Here is a 19904-nt window from a genome sequence, read left to right as displayed (position 1 = left end):
AGCATCCAGAATTGCTGACTTCCCTCAGAATATGAGTTAGATGCATGTTTTTTATGTCTGGGAATTGCCTGAATCAGATAAGGAGCATCATGTCTACTAACTGAAAGTCAAGGAACTAGAAGGAATATTGTTTCTCCACCACTGCAGTTTGAGATGTCTGTTAAACCCCCCCAAAATGAATGTTCCCATTAAAACTAGATTCCCCTAGATGTACCTGCCATACTTAGATTGCATATAGGCAAGTAATAACAAAAGGTGCACAACAGCATGGGGGAACATGACGCCCTCCAAGTTGAGAAAAAATGGAATGAAAGAACATAAAAAAGGAACATTCCTAACATCCCAGGCAGGACTATATGCTAATAAAAGCAAATAGATTATTCAGTTTCTGAAAGGAAGGCTTTTGTGTCAGAAAAAAAGCACCTCAGGCCATGCCATTATAGGCCACAAATTCAATGTCCTAAGGCATAAATCCATCAGCTGGTTTGAGCGGTATCTTCCATCTTCAGCCACTACATCTGTTACAGAGCAAATCCCAAATCTAGGAACTGAGCAAATGGAAAGATAACCCAGGGAGAAAAATATCAAGGAGATATTTATTCAGCTAGGTCAGTTGTCGAGTCTGATTCATTGCATAACTCCACCAACACTTGCAGGGGGTTGGAAGGACCAGGAGGGGGCATTTTTGGTCAACTTAAATGCACATCCAGCTTTGGCTTTAAGATATGGTTCCACATCTCTATCTCAGAGGCACCTGCAGCTTATGGAATTGTCCCCCTGAACAGCTACCTTTTTTAAGAGTTATTTTTAGCTCCAACAGGTTCACAGGCAGAGGCCACAAGCAACCGTGCTGACACAACCAAAGAAACAGTGAAGAGGTGGAAACTCCCTAAGGCAGCACTGATGCAGGGAAAAAGATAAAACTGTACCCTTAGATATGGAAACAAGAGAGATGCAAGCTCAGAGAATTCTCCAGGACAAGCACAGTGGCAAGCCATACTGCACAAGCTTTGTGGTTGTTTTTAGCTGAGGGAGAGAAAGCACAACAACAAGCTCTGCTCTCAGAGATCATTTTTGAGAGGTGCAGAGAAAACTAGATGGATCCATTGACCACAGCATTAAGAAAATATCTAAATGTTAGGAAAAAACAGCAGGTGAGATAAGCTGAGTCCAAGAGTTGTCCATTGTTGCCCTCTGAATGACAGTTAGGGTGACCTTAGCTCATTTAGATATTGCCCCTAAATGCCTATTGTTTCTAATCCCTATACAACAGCTTAATTTTTAAATCCTGCAGGGAATTTCAAGCTGTTTACTACTTACAAATAGATTGAAGTAAAATAAAAAAACAGCAAGTGTTTGATGTTGATGAAGGCAGCAGGTCTAAGTGCATCAATATCACACTTGAGCCTGATGGAGGGAGTTTCCCATCAGGCTTCAGAAGGCCACTGGAGCCCGAGTATATCAAGTCCAAGCAGTGCAGGGAGAAATTCAACCCTCTTTCACCGTGGTGAGGAAATTTTAAATTGTAGGACTAAATTGCAGTTTGTCACAGGAGCTCTGTGATAAATTGACCCACAAGATAATGAGAATTATTTCTGCCAAGCTGACAGAAGTTAAAGGAAGAGTCAAAAAGAAAAAAAAAATCTATTGCTGTGGTGGTGGGTGAAAAAATCTTTCCTCTTTCACCAAACAGGTTTAATCCTGAAGAAGCAATAATATGGCAGAAAAAATACTGCTCCTTGTGAAAACATCAGCTAATGATCATAACTTTCGACATGCAGCCTCTAGGTGCCCCAAACGAGCCCCTAAAACAAGATCTTTAAATAGTAAATATTAGGAAATTACTGTTTTGGACTAGGCGTATACCCACTTCATACAATTTTAAAATTATGCCCCTTATGTTTCTGAGGTAGACACTAATGCACTCCAGAGCCCACAGTCTCAACCACAGTCTGCTGTCAATTAAATTCACTTGCAGTCCTACTGGGACCAGTCAGTGGAATTGCTAACTCACCTGACCATAACTCCAGCTTCTTAATTTTATGTCGTTGACATCTCCATGGAAAATCACACCAACATCATTCAGGACATACTCTTCCCTTTCCTTTTCATCATCCAGAAATACAGCATCCTCTGCATCATTTTACCCAAAACATTAACACAGACACTTAGTTTTTATATAGGACAGATTAAAAAAAAATCATATAATATAGTTACCTTTAATGAAATGTAACAGAAATAAGGTATTCTTTGATTCAATATAGCACAAATATAAAGAGAGAGTGACCCCAGTTAGAAAGATGATACAATGGCTTAAAGGTGTGTAAGATGCAAAAATGCTGATATGTCCTGATTGCTTTCTCAAGATCTGTAAAGCATGGTTAAAATGTCACATCTTATGAAGGATTTTATGATTATTATGTACCACTGATTTAAAAGTTGGAACACTATGACACAATTATGCATCCGTACAAACAGATCAAAGAACAATTTCAAACCTATTAATGTTAATGGAAAACAACTCCAGTCAAGAGATTTAAAGAAAAGTCTGTAGTGCATTAGAAACAGAATACAGTTTTTATAGTGTATTAACAGAAGGATTTGGTTGCTTTTTATATATGTAAATTATTGAGTATACTGCCCCTCTTTCATGTAGCTTGACTGACCAACTAATATAAAGTGATATTTGACTGTCCAAGTGAAAACTGGAATAAATTTAAGAGATTATCAAAATATACACAAACGAGGTATCTAGATTTGTCTCGTAGCAGTTAAAGGGCTCACACATAAAAGTGAAGCAGATCGTGATTTTGTGACTAAAACAGTTAAAGATTTCTTTTCTGTATCAATGCTAACATTCTGAGCCTAGAAGACAGAGCGTAACGTGTAATAATTTGTGAATTAATTAATTTGTGGAAATCAGTTATGTGGTACCAGACAGCAAATTAAAGGGGAGCAATAATCTGTGATAGTGTGATATGGTAGTGATGGTAATGGTAGTGAAAACTACCATTCAACTACTCCCATAGTGGATTTCTTCAGCACCTCACTGCGAATCACTAGAGGGTCATTTCACTTTTAAAAGCTTATTGATTTGCTCTGTTTTGTTGAAATGCAAATCAGATTTGTGCATCCTTCTAAACCTCGTTTTTAAAAAAAGTTTCTTTGTTTGCCTGTAGAACTACAGTTCAGATGCAAATAGGGATAAAATCTGCACACTCTTAAAAATCAATGGCCAAATTCATACTGATTTCAACTAAGCTAGAGTTTTTCCGGTCTATAAATTTGACTGGGCCAGAAACTTTTATTTTCTTTGAACATATACTAATATCAATATATTTACCTTTCCTGTATGGATTATGCAACAATATACAACACACAACCTAAACACAGGAATGCAAGGGGAAGATACAGAAGCAGCAAGAGGCCTTCATTGCATTTAAGACCGGGACTTTCCCTTGTACTTTTGCCAGTGCAGCTGTGTGGCCTAAATAGTTCTTTTCCCTCAGTGCAACTGATTTTGCTGACTAAACTGCTGATTCGGAAACCCCAGTTTTTCTCCTTGCCTTTTTTCTTTTTTTTTTTTCCCAGTGCTCCTGAGACAGCCACATTCAACTTTATTTAATCCAGCTGCTAATGGGCTGCTACTTCAGCACTTTCCGGTTCTCTCTCTCTTTGTCCACCATAGGTCAGCAGCCAAGCACAGCAGAGCCACCTTCTTGCAAGCGGACGGAATAGAGCAGGCGGGGAAAAACATCTGGAATTTTGTTTTCCTGACATTTTGGAAAAGTTTTTTTCTTTGTTTGCTTTCAGCCCCAGAAAATTTTGAATAGCTTGAACTACCAAGAAAGTGATTAGGTAGAGATACAAGACTACATCAGCATCAAAGCAAATGTAGAAACAGCAGGTTTTATTTGTTTGTTTGTTTGTTGTTTTTGCAAAGGCATGCAGTTTTGGGATCCACTCTTGAATTCTGAATGGTTGTATTCACTCAGCTTCTAACAGTTGGGTCATAAAGAAGTTTATAAACCTATTACTACCTATGACCCTGACAACCTGTATCCAGTCTCAAAGAGGAGAATAATGGGTTTATAAGAGACGGCCAGGTGACAGAGACACAGTGGTAAAAGCCGAGAGTGAATCAAAAACCTGCAGTGATTTATGCCAGCAAGGCATGATCTCGTACTTAGATAACAGTATCTTTTTTGAGGTCTGAACTTCCAGCTCTGAGCAAATTCTACATAACATTCTGGCAAAAATGTTGCAGATTATACCAGATATATGCAGATATATCATGTAGGTGCTGTTTGATAAGGATGGATATGCACAATCCAATGTTTGAGCAATTATAAATAATTACTCACTGAATTAGAGATTTTATTAAAACACATCTGTACAAATAGGTACAGAGAGCACATTCGAAGGAAGAGAACTCACACCTCCTCTATGTTTATACATTCTGTGCAGTAAGTGCACAGGCTTTCTTGACAGCTGTTGTTCTCTTTCAGGAATTAAAAATATCAGTATTGATCTGGTTGATATCAATTGAGATGCTTATGTTATTTCAAGACTGCATGATCTTTGGTAAATCAGATGAAAATTGATTACGTTCTCTGTCAATTATTTTTAAATATTTGTGGTTTTTGATAACACAGAAAGGGCCTCCATGCTTCACAGAGAAGCCAGCTGCTTTGATTTTTGACAGCTTTCACTACCCCAGAGACTGTTTAGAAGAAAACACCAGGCATTTGTGACTCCTTTGATGCTAGGCATGCAGTATGTAGTACAACTTCTAATTATTTTGTGCAAGTGGAGACTCAGATCTGACAAACAGAAAAGTTTCATGGAAATAGGCTGGGTTTGTCTGGCAGTTTAAGGTTTTTTACTCACTTTTTTTTTCTATTCTGGAAGATTAGTAAGAAACTAGCAATGCTATGAAGAAGGAAATTAGCCTCTATGCTTCTCTGTTTGGAGATGGGTAAAGTAAAAATGCATTTCATGAGAAGACAGTACTGCCAGGAAGGAAACACATTGCATATTGGCTCCTTGTAAAACAGGTAAGCTTTCCATCTGGGAAAGGGAGCAAGGGACAGGAAGCCTCTTCCACATAGGTATCCTTCCCCAGCATGGGAGGGAACTCCCTCTGCCGACACAGCCACTAGCCAGAGCTAGAAATGCTTCCTTGTGCACAGTGACTGCTCAACATGGCACCACCAAGGCATGAGAAAGTGAAGATGTCAGGCTTATCTGGCACACCTAGCCTCTTTGTCTGGGCTCCAGTGGGTGCTGAGGAGCCCCAGGAGCACAGCTGGTCTACACTGGAGCAAGACAGCTGCCAGCACTTCTTGCTGAGAGCTTGCAGTGCTGTGGCAAGCTTGGAGCTACAACAATTAAGTACAGATGTCTGCAAAATCCACTTCACTCATCATCAAGCTCAGTATGCTTCTCTGCCACTGTTTACGCTTATCTACATTAATGTAGCAAAGGTATGAAGCTCTATGTGAATATTACCAGATTAATTTTTTGACACAGGAGATCACACCTGAGCTTTTCTGTAAGTGCCAGAAAATGTTATGGGGCCATAACTGGATTCCTGATATCTCATAAGAGGAGGTGAAGTCAACCCAATCATCAAAATATATTACGATATTTGAAGGACATAAGCTAAAGAAATGTGTAGCTGGATCTACAAATCAGTATGTTTAATAGCTTAATTATAATGCACTTCACATAAGGCTTTGGTGAATCAAATGCATACCTTCTCAACCCATGCAGTCTGCAACTCATCTGATATAACATGCATCTCCACTTGCTATAAAGCCATAAAAGCAATACAAAGTCTTCTCCTGATAGACACAGTGCATTCCCAAATGGAAAGTACCTTTTTTTGGAAAAAGCTTGAAATATCCGGATAAAAGGATAATGCTTTAATGTAGTCTGACATCACTAAAAGTTCAGTTAAATTTCAAGCGCTTATCCTCAACCACGTGCTCTTCGTGTCTTCTTTTTCAGAACTGAAGAGCATGCCCAAAGGGACATATGTTTTTCTGTATTATATCTGGTAACTGAAGAACGGATGCTTACAGGCTTTATCTTGCCTATTAATGAATGCAAATTTCACCTGAATATCTAAAATCTAAATCCACTAGTATACAGAATTCTGCTGTTTCAAAACGGCAGATGCATATCTCTGCAGGACCAGGTCCTACAGCTGGACGTGTAAAGCTTTGCTAGTGATGAGCCTTAATTGTAGCTGAAGGGGTTAAATCATATTAAAAAAAAAATCCAATGATTTTAAAAGCAAGCTACAGAAACTAGTCAGTTTAGCCTGGCTGGTAAATTATGCAGACTTTTGTGAAACAGCAGAAAATAAGCATACATGACTGGGAAAATATGTCAAAACAGAACTACAGTATGAAAAGGAGTAATAAGAAAGGGCACAAATGCCTCTGTCTTAAAGAAAAGCTCACAGACACACACTGATGTTTCTCTAAAATGATGAGTCGAAAAGCTGCAAAAGATACTGACAGTGCCAGTACTCTGCTCACTGCTATAACAATCCCCATTCATTCCTGCCATCAGACTTCTCTCTTTTTAATGAGGCATTTCACTCGGACTTTTCTGCTTAGCTATTAACCCAGCAAACAAGTCCAGAAGATTTTCAAACTATTGATTTCTGTGCACTTTAACTATCTGAATTTTTATACTCTTTTACCATTTCTGAATGGTAACTGAACAACCTTTTCTAACCAGAAGATAAAGCACGTAAAAAAGCGGCCATTGGCTTTCTAACACAAAAGGGAAAGGCAGTTATAGGAAATAATTAGTCCAAACTACTTAAGAGTAAAAGTAAGGGCAGGAAATAATGCAAGTATGTCCTGGGGTGTACGGAAAATGAAAATTGTGGTAGTTGGCAAAGAAAAGGATAGAAAATCATTGAGACACACCTGAACACATAGTTGGACACAAAACCAGGGTCATCTGGGGGTCCTCCCCTAGGCCTTGGAGCCACACAGGGGATCTTTGCTTCATAGACTCTTTTGCTTTCTTGCTGCAGAGGAGGGAGTACATACGACAGCAAGGCACTCATGTGACATGAGCAGCTGTTTATCAGTCAGCAAATAGTATTGGTGGAGAAGAAGGCAGGAAAAAGATACTAATGTTGCCCTTCCCACCTTCTGGCTAAACCCTTGAAACAACCCTTACAGGCACAGTCATGCTGTGGTGGAATAGCCAACCCTACTGCAATCACCACAACTTTACTCTGGATTATGGTTGCATGACATCCTTGTTGGTTGTATGCTAGTTATGAGGCAACTCAGGCTTACCTCAGAGGATGCCTCTGCACAGTTACCATGTTGGCTAACAAACTGGCTGTTGAGACATCCAGGATTAAAATCAAAGGATGCAATAACATAGAGAACTGCATATGTAGCTGGAGCTATGACAGGCTGAAGCCTTTACAAACCTTAAGCAGTTTGTTTGCTCAACAGCAGGTCACATGCACTCACTTTCCTGTGGCCATGACTCTTCTCTGCCTATTACACACCATTCTCCCAGAGAAATTCTTAGCTTACTTTTCTAAGGAGCTTTCCAAACTATCTCATAAAACTATAAAGCTGTAGAGGCCTGGACCCTGCCATTCCATCTTGTTCCCACTTAACTAACTCTGCTCTACTCAGCATTAACACATATCTTTCTGAATAATGCATAAGCTAATCATTGCTTATAATCCTTTGGTCTGGGGGCAAGTAATGAACTCAACACAAATCATTCCAGGTATTGACAGGAGTATAGCAGAATAATGGACTCTATTAATAATCCTAAATCTACTGATCACATGGTAAAATGGCCCTTGTTTGGTATGAGATTGTTTTATACAAATATTCTGGAAAGAAAAACAACAATTGTGCAGCTCCCATGAAGTGTGGCATATATTAACGTTATTTCGTGACATATATATGTAGCAGTGCTTGACTTGGAGCCTTACAAGTAAGAGAGACTGAGACAGTTTTACAGCCTGTATCAGAAGGTTGGTCAACTAAACCTCACCACTCATCCTTGTCTTTTTAAAGCTACATGTTGAATTAATTAAGTAGAACAGATTTCTGTCAGCATAGGCCTGATTTTACCAGGGATCTGGGAAAATTAAAAACTTTTTTTATTTTTTAACCTAATAGATTATAAAAAAGGCACATTTGCAAAATGTTCTGTTCCTTGCAGAGAATGGGATAGCTGGTAATTAGTCAGCCCTAAAGGAAAAGTCTCACAGAGAAGCAAGGCACCACGAATCATACAGCACTAGACTGACTGTATCCAGCCTGTGCAAGAACAGCAACTTCCACTGAGTTTCTGCAGGCATTTAGGCTGCAGCTCTTTGATTCTAAAGTGTGGTGATAAATGATGTAACTCAATAGAAAATTTGTCAGTACAGGACACTGCCACATGCTGCCCCATGCTGAATCCTAGAGAGAAAAAAATGGCTGCATTGATTTGTTAGTTTAACTAAGGCACATACAGGCAGCCAAGGGCTCAAACTGATGCCTATTAAAGTCAGAGCAAAGCTTTGGGGTATGTTTACTATGAGAAATGGAGCAGTGCCACACTGCCTAACTGGCAAGCACAAGCTTAGACTTATAAAAGCATGGAGTGTAACTAGAGCAGAGGCAAAGGACTGCAGAATGCACCCCTGCCCACAGGGCTATTCCCAGGCCAATAAAAGTTGCCTCCTGTCAAATTTAGGTAGATATAACTATTTATAGTTATATATAACTAGATATAGCTATTTTTTATATATATATAAATATATATTAGATATAACTATTTATAGTTATATCTAGTTATAGTTAGGTAGATATAACTATTTAGTTTCCAGAAAAAAATTGGCTCAGTTTGTACCACTTCAGTACCAAGCTCCCCTTCCTGGACTCCATGCCTCCCAAAAACCAATAAGCCTTGCAGCAGAAAGTGAGAACTTTTGACTTTCATAAATTACTTACGCTGGCACCAGGGATTGAAGAGTATGTAAGTATCAGTTTCTGCATTTCTGCGTGTTCGGAAGATGCCAAAGGGAGATGAGATAGCAACATATAGGCGAAACTTTCCAATAATGCAGGTGGCAGAGGACATGATGGACAGGCGAATGGAGTTGTTCTCCTTGTGGGTAATCTTGGCTCCCCACTCACCAGGTTTGAGCTCATCACCCACTAGGACTGGGATGTAAGTGCCTTTGTTTTGCTGTGGATAGCGACCTGGAAAGAAAAGGGGGTAATCCATGAGAAGATTCACCTTATTTTGACCCTCTCTTCATTTTCTGGCAGACCTTTGTTCCTTTGTCTGTTTTTCTTCTGAGATGGCTGGTTGAGTGGGCAGCCTCTGAGTGGGCAGAGACCAGCTGCCTTCAAGTTTCACATAGTGCCCGGTTACTTGACATTACTGCCACAAAAATGCACACAGTACTCTCAGTGGGAAGCCTGTGCAGACAGTCCACATTCACCTTGTTCCAGCAAGCTTTAAAGTGTAGGCTCTGCCAGGATTGCAGTCATGGCAGTGCAAGTGTGGGTTGCTTCTGGCTTTCCTCGGCTCAGCCCTATTCATCCATCAAACTCCACTCCAGTTTTCTCCTTACCTTGTGCAGAGCTACACCTACTCCTGGTAAGTGTGGCCAAGAGCCCCTTGCCAAGTTCAGATTGATCCACCACACTCATTGTTATGTAAGCATCCACATGTGCATGGACAAGGGCTGAGGGCTTTGGAGCTCTCTAGCAGAAGACAGTCATACTCTTCTCACTGTGCTATTGAGCTGACAAGCAGAGACCAAGCTCTCTTTCACACTATGCTACAGAGATGTGTCTGAGAAAATGCAAGCCAGTCTGTCAGCGGACACCCAAACCTCAGTTCTTCCCAAGCACGGACTAGGCAGCTGGAGTATAAGTGAGTGCATCTGAGCTATATAGCCAACTCTTTACAAGCAATGGATCATAAAGTACAACACATCTACAAAATATCACACATGATGTTCTATCTTGCAGCAGCACTCTACAAAAGCTTACTTTTCTCTGCCAACTGTAAAAAGCATCTAAAAGGATAGGATACATGTAAATATGTACACTCCCAGGATTTATAGTTAGGTGAGAACTATTCCATCTTTTCAGCCTGAGGTAGAGCCAAATTCTATCTGGAAACCAAGCAGTAGTGTAGACAAAATATACACTTGTGAGAAGGCTGACTTCCTCTCATCATTCTCAAACCTATTCTTCATTTCATATTTTAGGCTGGAAGTCAGACTATTTCATCCACAGACAGGGATATAAAAACCACAGAGGCAGACATAGAGACAGACTTCTATATTTTTCATTTCTGCTATTTAAAAATTTCAAAATTAAATGTACAAGGTCATTGATTTTCCTGGTTGCCTATTTTTATGCAGCTGAAGCAGAGATAATCTCTGATTAGAGTATCGCTACATTTCAGGAAAGGACAATTACAGTTTTGAATCTGAAGGTTGTAGGCTGCCATGACCCCTATGTTTCTATGAAATCCTACTAGGACTTCTGCACTTCATTCAACAGATTATTCAGTGAACATAAATAGCCCTTTTTGCTCTGAAGGCCAGGGATGTCGTAACTCACGAAACCAATTCAGATTACTGAGGCATGCAATAGCAGGAATAGGCCTACGGAAGAGAAAAAAGGACTGGAATGAGAGAGCAAAATCAATAGAAAACACTAGAAGATAAAGCACTGGACACTTCAAAAATAAGCCATCAAAGGAAGGACACGCTAGAGAGAAGAGCCTATAGAGGCAACAGAGACAACAGTCTTGTGTCTGCTAACAATTGGGATCAGAGCGCTGAGCATAGTCTTGTGCTTTGTGGTGGATTTTTTTATGATCCAGCTTGCCTCTACAGTTGGTATTTTATTTCTAGTTTTGATATATTTGCTTTTGTTTCTTTTTTTCTTTCTTTTTTAGAGCAAACCAAGTAACTGAACCAAACCCTTGATGAACCAACTGAACCAACACCAATTATTGACAAGTGCTACCTTTTAAAATACCCTCTTTACCTCTCTCAGAAAGGGGTGAGGGAGGGGAAGATTAATATTTTAATGTGGTTATGAGCTGACTTTATCATCGTCACTGGAAGCTACACATCACCGTAGGAGTCCATTGATTGGAGATGGTAGAAGCTGTGCTCTGGAGGGGGCCTGCGCAAGTATGAAAAGCTATGCAAACAGACTGTGCAAAGCTAAAGATATGAACTAGTAACAGTCTTCAGAATGATTCCCCGTTAAATCTACTTACAGAAACTAAATATTATCTCAAAGAGACCATTGGATCTTTGTAAGACATCTTTGTACTGAGTAACTCCTCAGCTCTGAATGAAGAAGCTAAACAGATGACTGGGATATCGCTCCATGGCAGACTCAGAAGGGATGTAAGAGAAGGGATATCTTAGAACTTAAGATAATTTGCAGATGATCTGAATAGTAAATAGAAGTCAATGGTGTTGGCTCCTAAGAGGCAAGGAGGGCTCTAGATGCTCTGCCTGTCTTGAACTAACAGTCCTATAAATCCTGAACCCAGGGGGAAGACCAAGAGACAGAGACCTCAAGAGCACAGCCCGTGACTTCTGTCATTTTATTTGAAGACAGGACAGGTTTCTTAATCTTCTGAAATGAAAGCAAAAATGCAAATTAAAGAACAAGGAAATAGTTACTTCTGACAGAAGCTTGTAGATCTCATTTGTAATCACACATCTAGACACCTGAAAACACCAGTCACACGAGCCTCATATACACACATCTGTTGCCTTGATACCAAAGCACTAAGAAACTGAGTAACTCTGGCATTACATACTAATGTTGTTGGCAAAAGAATCCTTATGTAGGTTCAATACTATGTTTATTGAAATTGTAGGATAGTCCTTTCAAGTTAGCTTGACCTTATTAATTTCATTTATACCGTTAGCACACATTTCTGGCTGCAGTGAAAAAGTAGGGCCAACTTTGGCTAATAGTTGGGATATCTAATATCAACCCATTTTCCAAAGCGATTATGTTGAGTGCTGCCTGATTTTCTGAGGAAGAAAATGCAATATTATCTAAAAACTCATTATCAAAATCCATATCTGGCAGAGCGCTCTCTGTAGGCTCTCTGGTGAAGGCAGGAGGTGTGTCTGGGTGCATCTGAAGACTGGGAGTCATGTAGTGAAAGTAAACTCCTTTTATGCTGATAAGAGGGCTCTTCTGCCAGCATCATCAACAGGCATCATCAGATCCCTGGTCTGATTTGCTCCAGCACTTGGCAGCCTAAACCACATTCTGCAGTCAGCTCTATGCATTTGCCTCATTTCTTGAGGCTTAGCTGTGTTTTGGGTGTAGGAGGTGCCTTCCTTCTTGGAAGAGGATCTTTGAGTGCCTTCCATCTTGGGTAAGACTAGACATGAGGATGTTTCGCAAGAAATGTCTCTGTGAAAGACAAAGCTGTTGCATGATGTGCTGCTGGGATGTTCCTATGCAACTCTGCCAGCTCTTTCCAAGTTACTAACAGGAGACCAAGGCTTACTCAAATGACATTCTTCCTTTTCCCCTACTTAGTCATCTTCAAGCTGATGTCTTAAGGTAGTTTATTTTCCCCCCTTGTTCTTAGCAGTCATGTCCCTTGCTATATACGTATGTGTATTAAGTATTATTCAGCCATTGCTGAATCAGCTGCTGCGCTGTGCTATGACAGGCAGTAGAGGTATCCATGAGTATTTTGGGATTGGTCCTACATGAATCAGTTTTCTTTTCCCTTTTGCAGGGAAAAGGGGGGAATTGGCTAGAACAGAGACAGGAGATGTTGTTCAGAGAACATTTCCTTCCTGATGAAAGTAGGATACTTCAGAAGAGAGGGATATGAATATCTCAATATTCATATGAATATGGGGATTGAACATAGGGATATGAATTTCTCAATAATCTCTTTAGCAAATCTAAGGACTCTAGTCTCGTCTGGTTCACTTTGAGACAGGAATTACATATAGTTAGGTTAATAATATTCCTGTTGGGTTCATTTTTATTTTTATTTACCTAGATAGATAGATTCTTTCACACACAGGGTAAAGAATTCATTTCCAGTCGAGCCCTAGAAACGTAATAGTTGTGACAAACTGATAAATAAGCTGAAGGTGGAGGCTACAGTGTAGCAGATGTATAGCAGAGGTAAGCCTTATTGTAGCAAACAGCCTGGGCATGGGTGTTAGTATACTGGCACTGGGATTATGACTTATTAATGACTATGAACAATGTCAGCAAACATCTGCAAGGGAAGGGAAGGAAACTGTTGTAAAATCCCCAAAAATGAAAGCAAACGAGGGACATTTTTTTTTTCTATAAAAAATAGTAGTAACTTTAAGCCATTGCTTTGATTTCCTAACTGATTTCCCTCACATTTCTTTGCCTTCATAAGAGCTGTATTCAAACAAGGAAGTGTAGGAAACCCAAGTATCTTCTGATGATTTTTGCTCATGGCTCCAAGTAGGAATCCTTAACATATGACCACACTGTCCCAGGAGTGAATGTTACTAGTACTTTACAGTTGTAAAAGACACATTGGCATCTTACATTCTAGTTATTAAAAACATTAAAAGATATCACTTGATGCTGCTGCAGAAATGAAAGGAAAGCGGACTACCTTTGCATGAAATACCAAATTTATGGAACATACCCCTCTTAGAACATACCCCTGTCTCAGCTTTTCTAGGTCCTGCCTGAGTATTCCAGAGGGGCAGAAAAAACCCACTATCATTCAGAAAGTGAAGAGTTTTGTTGTTGTTTGTTCTTCTTTGCTGACAACTGTTATACAACTTTTCTCTATCTGTGATTATCTTGTAAGGAATGTGTTCTGCTGCTAATAAAAATTCTTTCTTCACTCAAATGAGATCTTCTTTAGCAAATGGAGGCACTACAGGAGTGTGCATGGCCACCATAATCAGACCATCATGTGTTTCTGTATCTTTGTTCAGTTTCTGCAGTTTATTGTTAAACAGAGAAATAGTGATTTAATAGACTCTCAGGTTAAATAGATCACCAACAGGCCTTGCCCCCTGCGCAGAGTTAGTTGCTCCTTCTACAATGCTAGAAAGGCTATTAAGAAATCAAGATACTGTCATCAACTTTCTCCAAGGTGTGGAACTTGCCTCAGCACCACATCTAGGGTGCTTGGGGAAAACTTTACATCCCTGCCACTCCATTAGCTAGCCACCTATCCCCAGTGTTGCTGAGGAGTAAGAGTGACAGCAGGGGTAGCAATACTTCCCACAAAGGCAGATTTACTATCTCACAAAAGGAGCAACACTCCAACCACTCCTCGAATGACTTAAAGTCCCAATTCTACCTTTATTAGAAGGAAAGGCCATGGGCACTGTCGGGTGGCACAAAAAGTACCACTGTTTCTGAGAGGTAGTGCATCAGACTGCTGTTTCTTTAGCTTTACTGAAATGGCCCATCTGATTTTAGCGGGGAATTAGGAGTCCTCTTAATAAGCCATGTGGGACCAGGTTTAACACCTCTCTACTCCTAGCTACTTTCTTATATATTCAAATGTGTAATTTCATAGCTGTTCCTCTGGACCAGTCCTGGGAAGATCTCAAAAAAAGAGCACTAAGTTTCTGCTCTCATCTCAGGCCAAAACCTATAATTTATTGAGCTCTGGGGAGTATATACGGGTGGACACGTGGGTGTGCATGCATGCACACATGTGGAAAGGTGATAGCATGGGGATTTATGATCATTACAAAAGTATGCCAGTGAATACAAGGTTTATAATAATATTTAGAGCTAGACCAATATATATAGATTTATGAGGCCATTTAAGCAAAGTACCAATAAAGAACAATTTATGAGGGTGTGTGAAAATATATCATTAGAATAAGGATGCATCATGGAAACTCATCAATTGCTGTAGGATTTACTGCCTTGTACAGGATACTATGGTTAAAACATGATGGAAGGCTACATAAACCCATCTAATCATACATACGCATTTCTAGATAAAACCCTACTAGTAGAGCATTGATTGAGGAAACCTGGTGAAACTCATGCCAACTAGATGTCAGATGAGAGAATCACACAAGAAGTTTCCCACAGAGTCCCAACCTCTAAAAAATGAAAAGCCACACAAAATATCCTCTTTACTAGAAGGCCCTAGGAAATCTTGCCCCATATTGACCTGTAGTGGTCAAGAGAGATCAAGACAGCTGAAGGATTCACTGATTCATCCAGGCTCCCAGGAGCTCCCCTAAAAGTGCGGTTGTTCAACTATTGGCTATTGGAACTGAATATAAGAAGAATATCATCTATATTTCTCTTGGGAATTTTTCATATCATCCTCAGAACAATAGAAACAAGAATGTCCCAAGAGGTAATGTTCACTTTTCCTCTCACTAAACTCAAGAAGTATGTTGGGAGAAAAGAAACATGTGGTGATGACACATCTCCCATGCGAAAAGTACTGAGGCAGGACTACAGTCCAGCACAAGAACTGGAGAAATATCCCATTATTCCTTATGATTAATATTTTTCCATGTGGACTTTTGATACATTCATTGCTTTTCATACCTCAGCAGACAAGAACAGTTCTAATTTAATGAAATATTATATGCAAAACTTAATTATAATAATTTATATGTTAGCATTTCAGACTGTTTCGTTGATAATTAATTCACAGAAGAGTCCATTGAAGCAAAAGGGATTTTAGTAAAAAGGCACTTTTACAATATCTGTAAAAGTGAATTCCAAGGTAATAAAAAATATTTCATGAATTCTGCTACATATGAAAGGTATTTAAATGGACTGTACTTTAAAAAAAACAGATATTAACTAAACATATTTCATGAGTGTCTGAGACCAAATTTCATATGACACATTTGCCACAAGAAGCATTTTTCAGGGTATCCTTAGGTATCCTTGATTCATTATCAATAAGAGGGATTAAGCAGTCTAGGTATATAGGATTAAGTGCTAGGTATGTAGAACTTTCCATCAGTTGATTCCCAAGCTCCCCACATAAGACTTCAGCATTAATGTTCCTATTTCACTGAGAGTAACAGTGAAGAACAGGGAGGGGAAGAGAAGTCTACCATAGTCTTGAGGCTGACTACAAAATTAGCACTCAGACCTGAGTTTGTTGGAAAACCTCCCCTGGCTTAGGCTGAGTTTAACCTCATTCCTACTGTGGCTGAGGGTGAAGGGATTTTTATCTATTCCTAGGGATTCAAAGAGGTGGACATGAAGTGTGTTAGGAAAGAGCAACAAGAGAATAAAAGTATTTATGGTCTAAGCAGACTGGGCAATGTCAAAAGAAGTGTTAAATTTCTTTCTCCCATACAAAGTATATGATGAAAACAAAGGCAAACATCCCACAATGCAATAAAAATCAAATGTTTCATTTTCCATTTCTTACTACAGCTGTTTTAAACATATAAAGATTAAGGGAACAATCTTGAATTTAATTAAATCCCAAAAGAACTAATGGTATCTATGCATATTAAATTTTTAAAGGCTCTTGTGCCTGTTCAGCCAGTCATTCATCGGACTATCAAAACATGCCTCCCAACCTTAATTTAAATTAGAAAGAAGAGACCTGTGAAGAAAACATCCAGACAGTAACCTTTTCACTGCATATATGTTTAAGAGATAAACACGCATTTAGCATTAAAAGGCAACTAATCTAAGAAATGGCCATATTATCATAATTCAACAGTGGAAAAAATCAATGTTAAAAGTACTGCATCTCTCAGGAAGGTAAATTAAAACATCAATTCAAGCCTATTCTAAAGAGTTTATAACAGGAACACTGATATCTTAACACAGGGACTCTGAGATCACTCCAGATAAAACTAAGAAATGTGATATGTGGAGCAATGTTTGCTGGTGCTGCCTTTGAAAAACAACAGGAAGCAACAGGCTTTTATGAGAGACTTGAGCTTTTTCTTTTCTCCTTCTCTAGTAAAGTCATGTTTTTCTCTATATCTGTCCTTATACATTAAATAAGCTACTAGGTACATTAATATGTGGGTCTCTGATGAAGATTTCTCAGTGAGATGGAAAAGGCTTTCTTGCGCTCTCTGCAGTAATTTAGGAAATTCTCTGACATCACCCTAAGTACATTTCTAGTCCAAAGCTACAATCTCTGAATCTTTTCCCTTGTTACCAGGTTGGTTTTAAATGCAGGCTGCAAAGTTGCAAGGGCTTGTATTCTTGCACTTGGTGTGATTTTTCCCCTAGTGTATACAAAGTTTAGTTTTCCCATTTCATACACAGTTATCCTACCTCAAACAAGACTCCTCTTCCCTACATCTCCTAAACACTAATGATGAGGTGTCTCTCATTCCACCTACTTTTCATATTGTCATTCAGCATTGAGAGAGAGAATTTTGGCAGCCCAACAAGGTCCAGCTTCTTTCTAAATAGAAAGTTTCAGTACTGGTTCTTCATCTCTCACAAGTAACTCTGTTGAATCTCTTGAATAAAGATTCAGACCATATTTAGAAAATTACTTCTTTGACTCTATTTAAGCATGTTTTTATGGATTATCAATCATAACAGGAAAAGATGCAGCCACTAAGTACTAATGTTTTCCTGTTTATGAGACATTCTTAAAATTTACTCTCCTGATGCAGGAGAGCCTTGGTCAGGCACTTACCTATCAAATACTCCAGCCAGAATTGGTCAGTGTCTGGCTTGTAGGGTCGGTTGAAATCAATCTGGATTTGGAAAGGCTGTCCTCGACGGACTATCAGCTTAGGGCTGTAATACTTGTCAGTGTGGTGCTGTTGTTTGTTAATCTCATAGGGTTCCTTGAACACATGGATATCCACAACGTGCAGGTAATCTATGGAGGCACACAGAGAGGAAAAGTTATTATATTGGAATATCTGCATTGATTAACCAGTCATTAGAGGCCCAATTCTCCCCCTCCCCAGCACTACGTCATAAAGAAAAGCACCATTTTGAATCCTTTTGGATCAACAGATCCAGGGACTTATATCTTCCTGGCTAGGCAGGGATTAATGGACTTTAAATTCGCTGTTCACCTGCCATTGTATCGGAACCTACAAGGCATGTAGTGAAAGATGTAAGCAATTGCCAAAGGGGCAGGGACCTACAGCTAAAATGCTGAATATTCCCTAGGAAAGATGTGCTCTGTCTTTCCTTTGTCATCAGTTTTCTATAAGTCTGGGCCTTGCTGTCACAAGTTTGTCAATAAAATCAGTGGATGTTTGACAGGTGCAGCTTCATGTTTCTCTTCCTGCAGTTCTCTACTTGTAAAATGCAAATTCATAGGGGTTTTGTGGTGCTAAATACATAAACTTTTTAAAAGCGCAGCTACTACCAAATGCTGAAAAGCCTTGGAGTCGATTAATGATCTTGCACTCAGCTGACAACATGAATAGTATTAAATAAGACTTTGGTCTACTGTGTGTCTATACACAGCTTCTCAGCACACCTCCACTTCTATTAGCCTCTTTCCTAAATACTAAATATAACATTACATATGCAAGCACAGTATACAGTTACACACAAACAGCAGTAAATATCCATAACACGCAGGGCTAAAGTACATGTCTCATCCTTCAAAGGCAGGCTACATAAAGGGTTATTGTCTACTACTACTAGACATTAGTCTACTTTTCTAATGAGTGGTGTGGGGTGGCATCATGAAAAATAACAGGCACTTGCAGTCACCACTAGCTGAATGACTCTATTGGGCTGGAAAGCTTCATGATAGGAGTCTTTTCAAACAGACATTCCTTCTGCATGCATGTTTAAGTAGTAGCCACTGGCTTTAGAGTGAAACTAACACCTAGCAGCCATTTGAAAATAAACTGGATGTCAATCTCATACACGTTTAGGCAGATAATCATCAAAACTCTGTCTGTAGGGTCATTACTGCTCACCATAAGGGGAGAGACAGGAAGAGTAAAACTTGATTTGCTTGCATTTCCGGGTATTCCAGGTATAGAAACCAGCAAATTTCTATATTTTATACCAAAGATTACAAAGCCAAACTCACGCCTGGAAAAGAAGAGGTGCATCTTTAAAGCAGCTGATGGAACTCTGTGCACTCGTGAGAGTGGTTCTCATTTGGATGTCAGCACACTTAGCGATAAACACAAGCCATGTCACATAACTTCACATAACAGCTTCCTACAGAGCTTTTCTGTGAAGGTAGGACGACACTGCACATCATCAGTCTCTGGACAAGTAGATCCCCTCCAGAGCTGTCAGAAAGCCTCAGGGCCGTATCAGTGTACAGACTAGCCCTGTCCTTCTGCGGACAAGTGTGCAAGACATCAGCAGAGTTGTGTGGCAGCAACCACCTGGGCACCAAAACAGCCTTTCTCCTGCCCTAGCCGAGGCAGCCAGCACTGGGCTTGGACAACAGTTAATGAAGAGGCAGCAGGAGGAGGTTCTTGTGTGTTGCCACTATCTGCTGCACGTCACTGTCCTGCCAGAAACAAACTAAAAGAAACTGCTTGTGGATATGGTAGGTGTAAGCCCTGTAGAACGGAACAGAAAAACAGTGGCTTCCTGGCAAACCTAATTGTACTGCAGAGAGGCTGGAATACCCCATTCAGCCCTACAGGAGGCTTAAAGTCCTATGCAATGTTAGTGTTACCCTCTGCTCAATTCTCTTGGCTTCTGGAGTAACTTCTGTAGATTCCCACTAGGTCTAGTGGGTGTAGTTAGGGAGATGTTTTTTGTGTGAAATAGTAAATACATTTTGCTCAGGATTCACATTCATGTTGTCTCTGCATGAGGTGGTGCACTTAAAATAATTCCGACATAGCTCGTAATTAAATGATGTGAGACAGGAGTTTCCTGAAAAATTGTAAAGTGGATGTGCGTAGGGGCTCGTCT

The 19904-nt window shown here is 39.7% G+C and overlaps 1 protein-coding gene across 1 annotated transcript in view; it reads right to left on the bottom strand.

The window, feature by feature from the left end:
• Positions 1-19904, bottom strand: part of F13A1 (coagulation factor XIII A chain) — a 50072-nt gene that overhangs the window by 25444 nt on the left and 4724 nt on the right. Inside the window, exons 3-5 of the mRNA XM_026039758.1 lie at positions 17686-17874; positions 9000-9251; positions 2015-2133 (exon numbers count right to left, since the gene is read on the bottom strand). Of these exons, the coding sequence (XP_025895543.1) occupies positions 2015-2133; positions 9000-9251; positions 17686-17874 (560 nt within the window). The remainder of the gene's footprint in view (positions 1-2014; positions 2134-8999; positions 9252-17685; positions 17875-19904) is intronic.

This window comes from Nothoprocta perdicaria, unplaced genomic scaffold, assembly GCF_003342845.1.
Source record: "Nothoprocta perdicaria isolate Ctin4 unplaced genomic scaffold, notPer1 scaffold_24, whole genome shotgun sequence".
NCBI lineage: Eukaryota > Metazoa > Chordata > Aves > Tinamiformes > Tinamidae > Nothoprocta > Nothoprocta perdicaria.
This window is presented reverse-complemented; position numbering and strand designations above follow the sequence as displayed.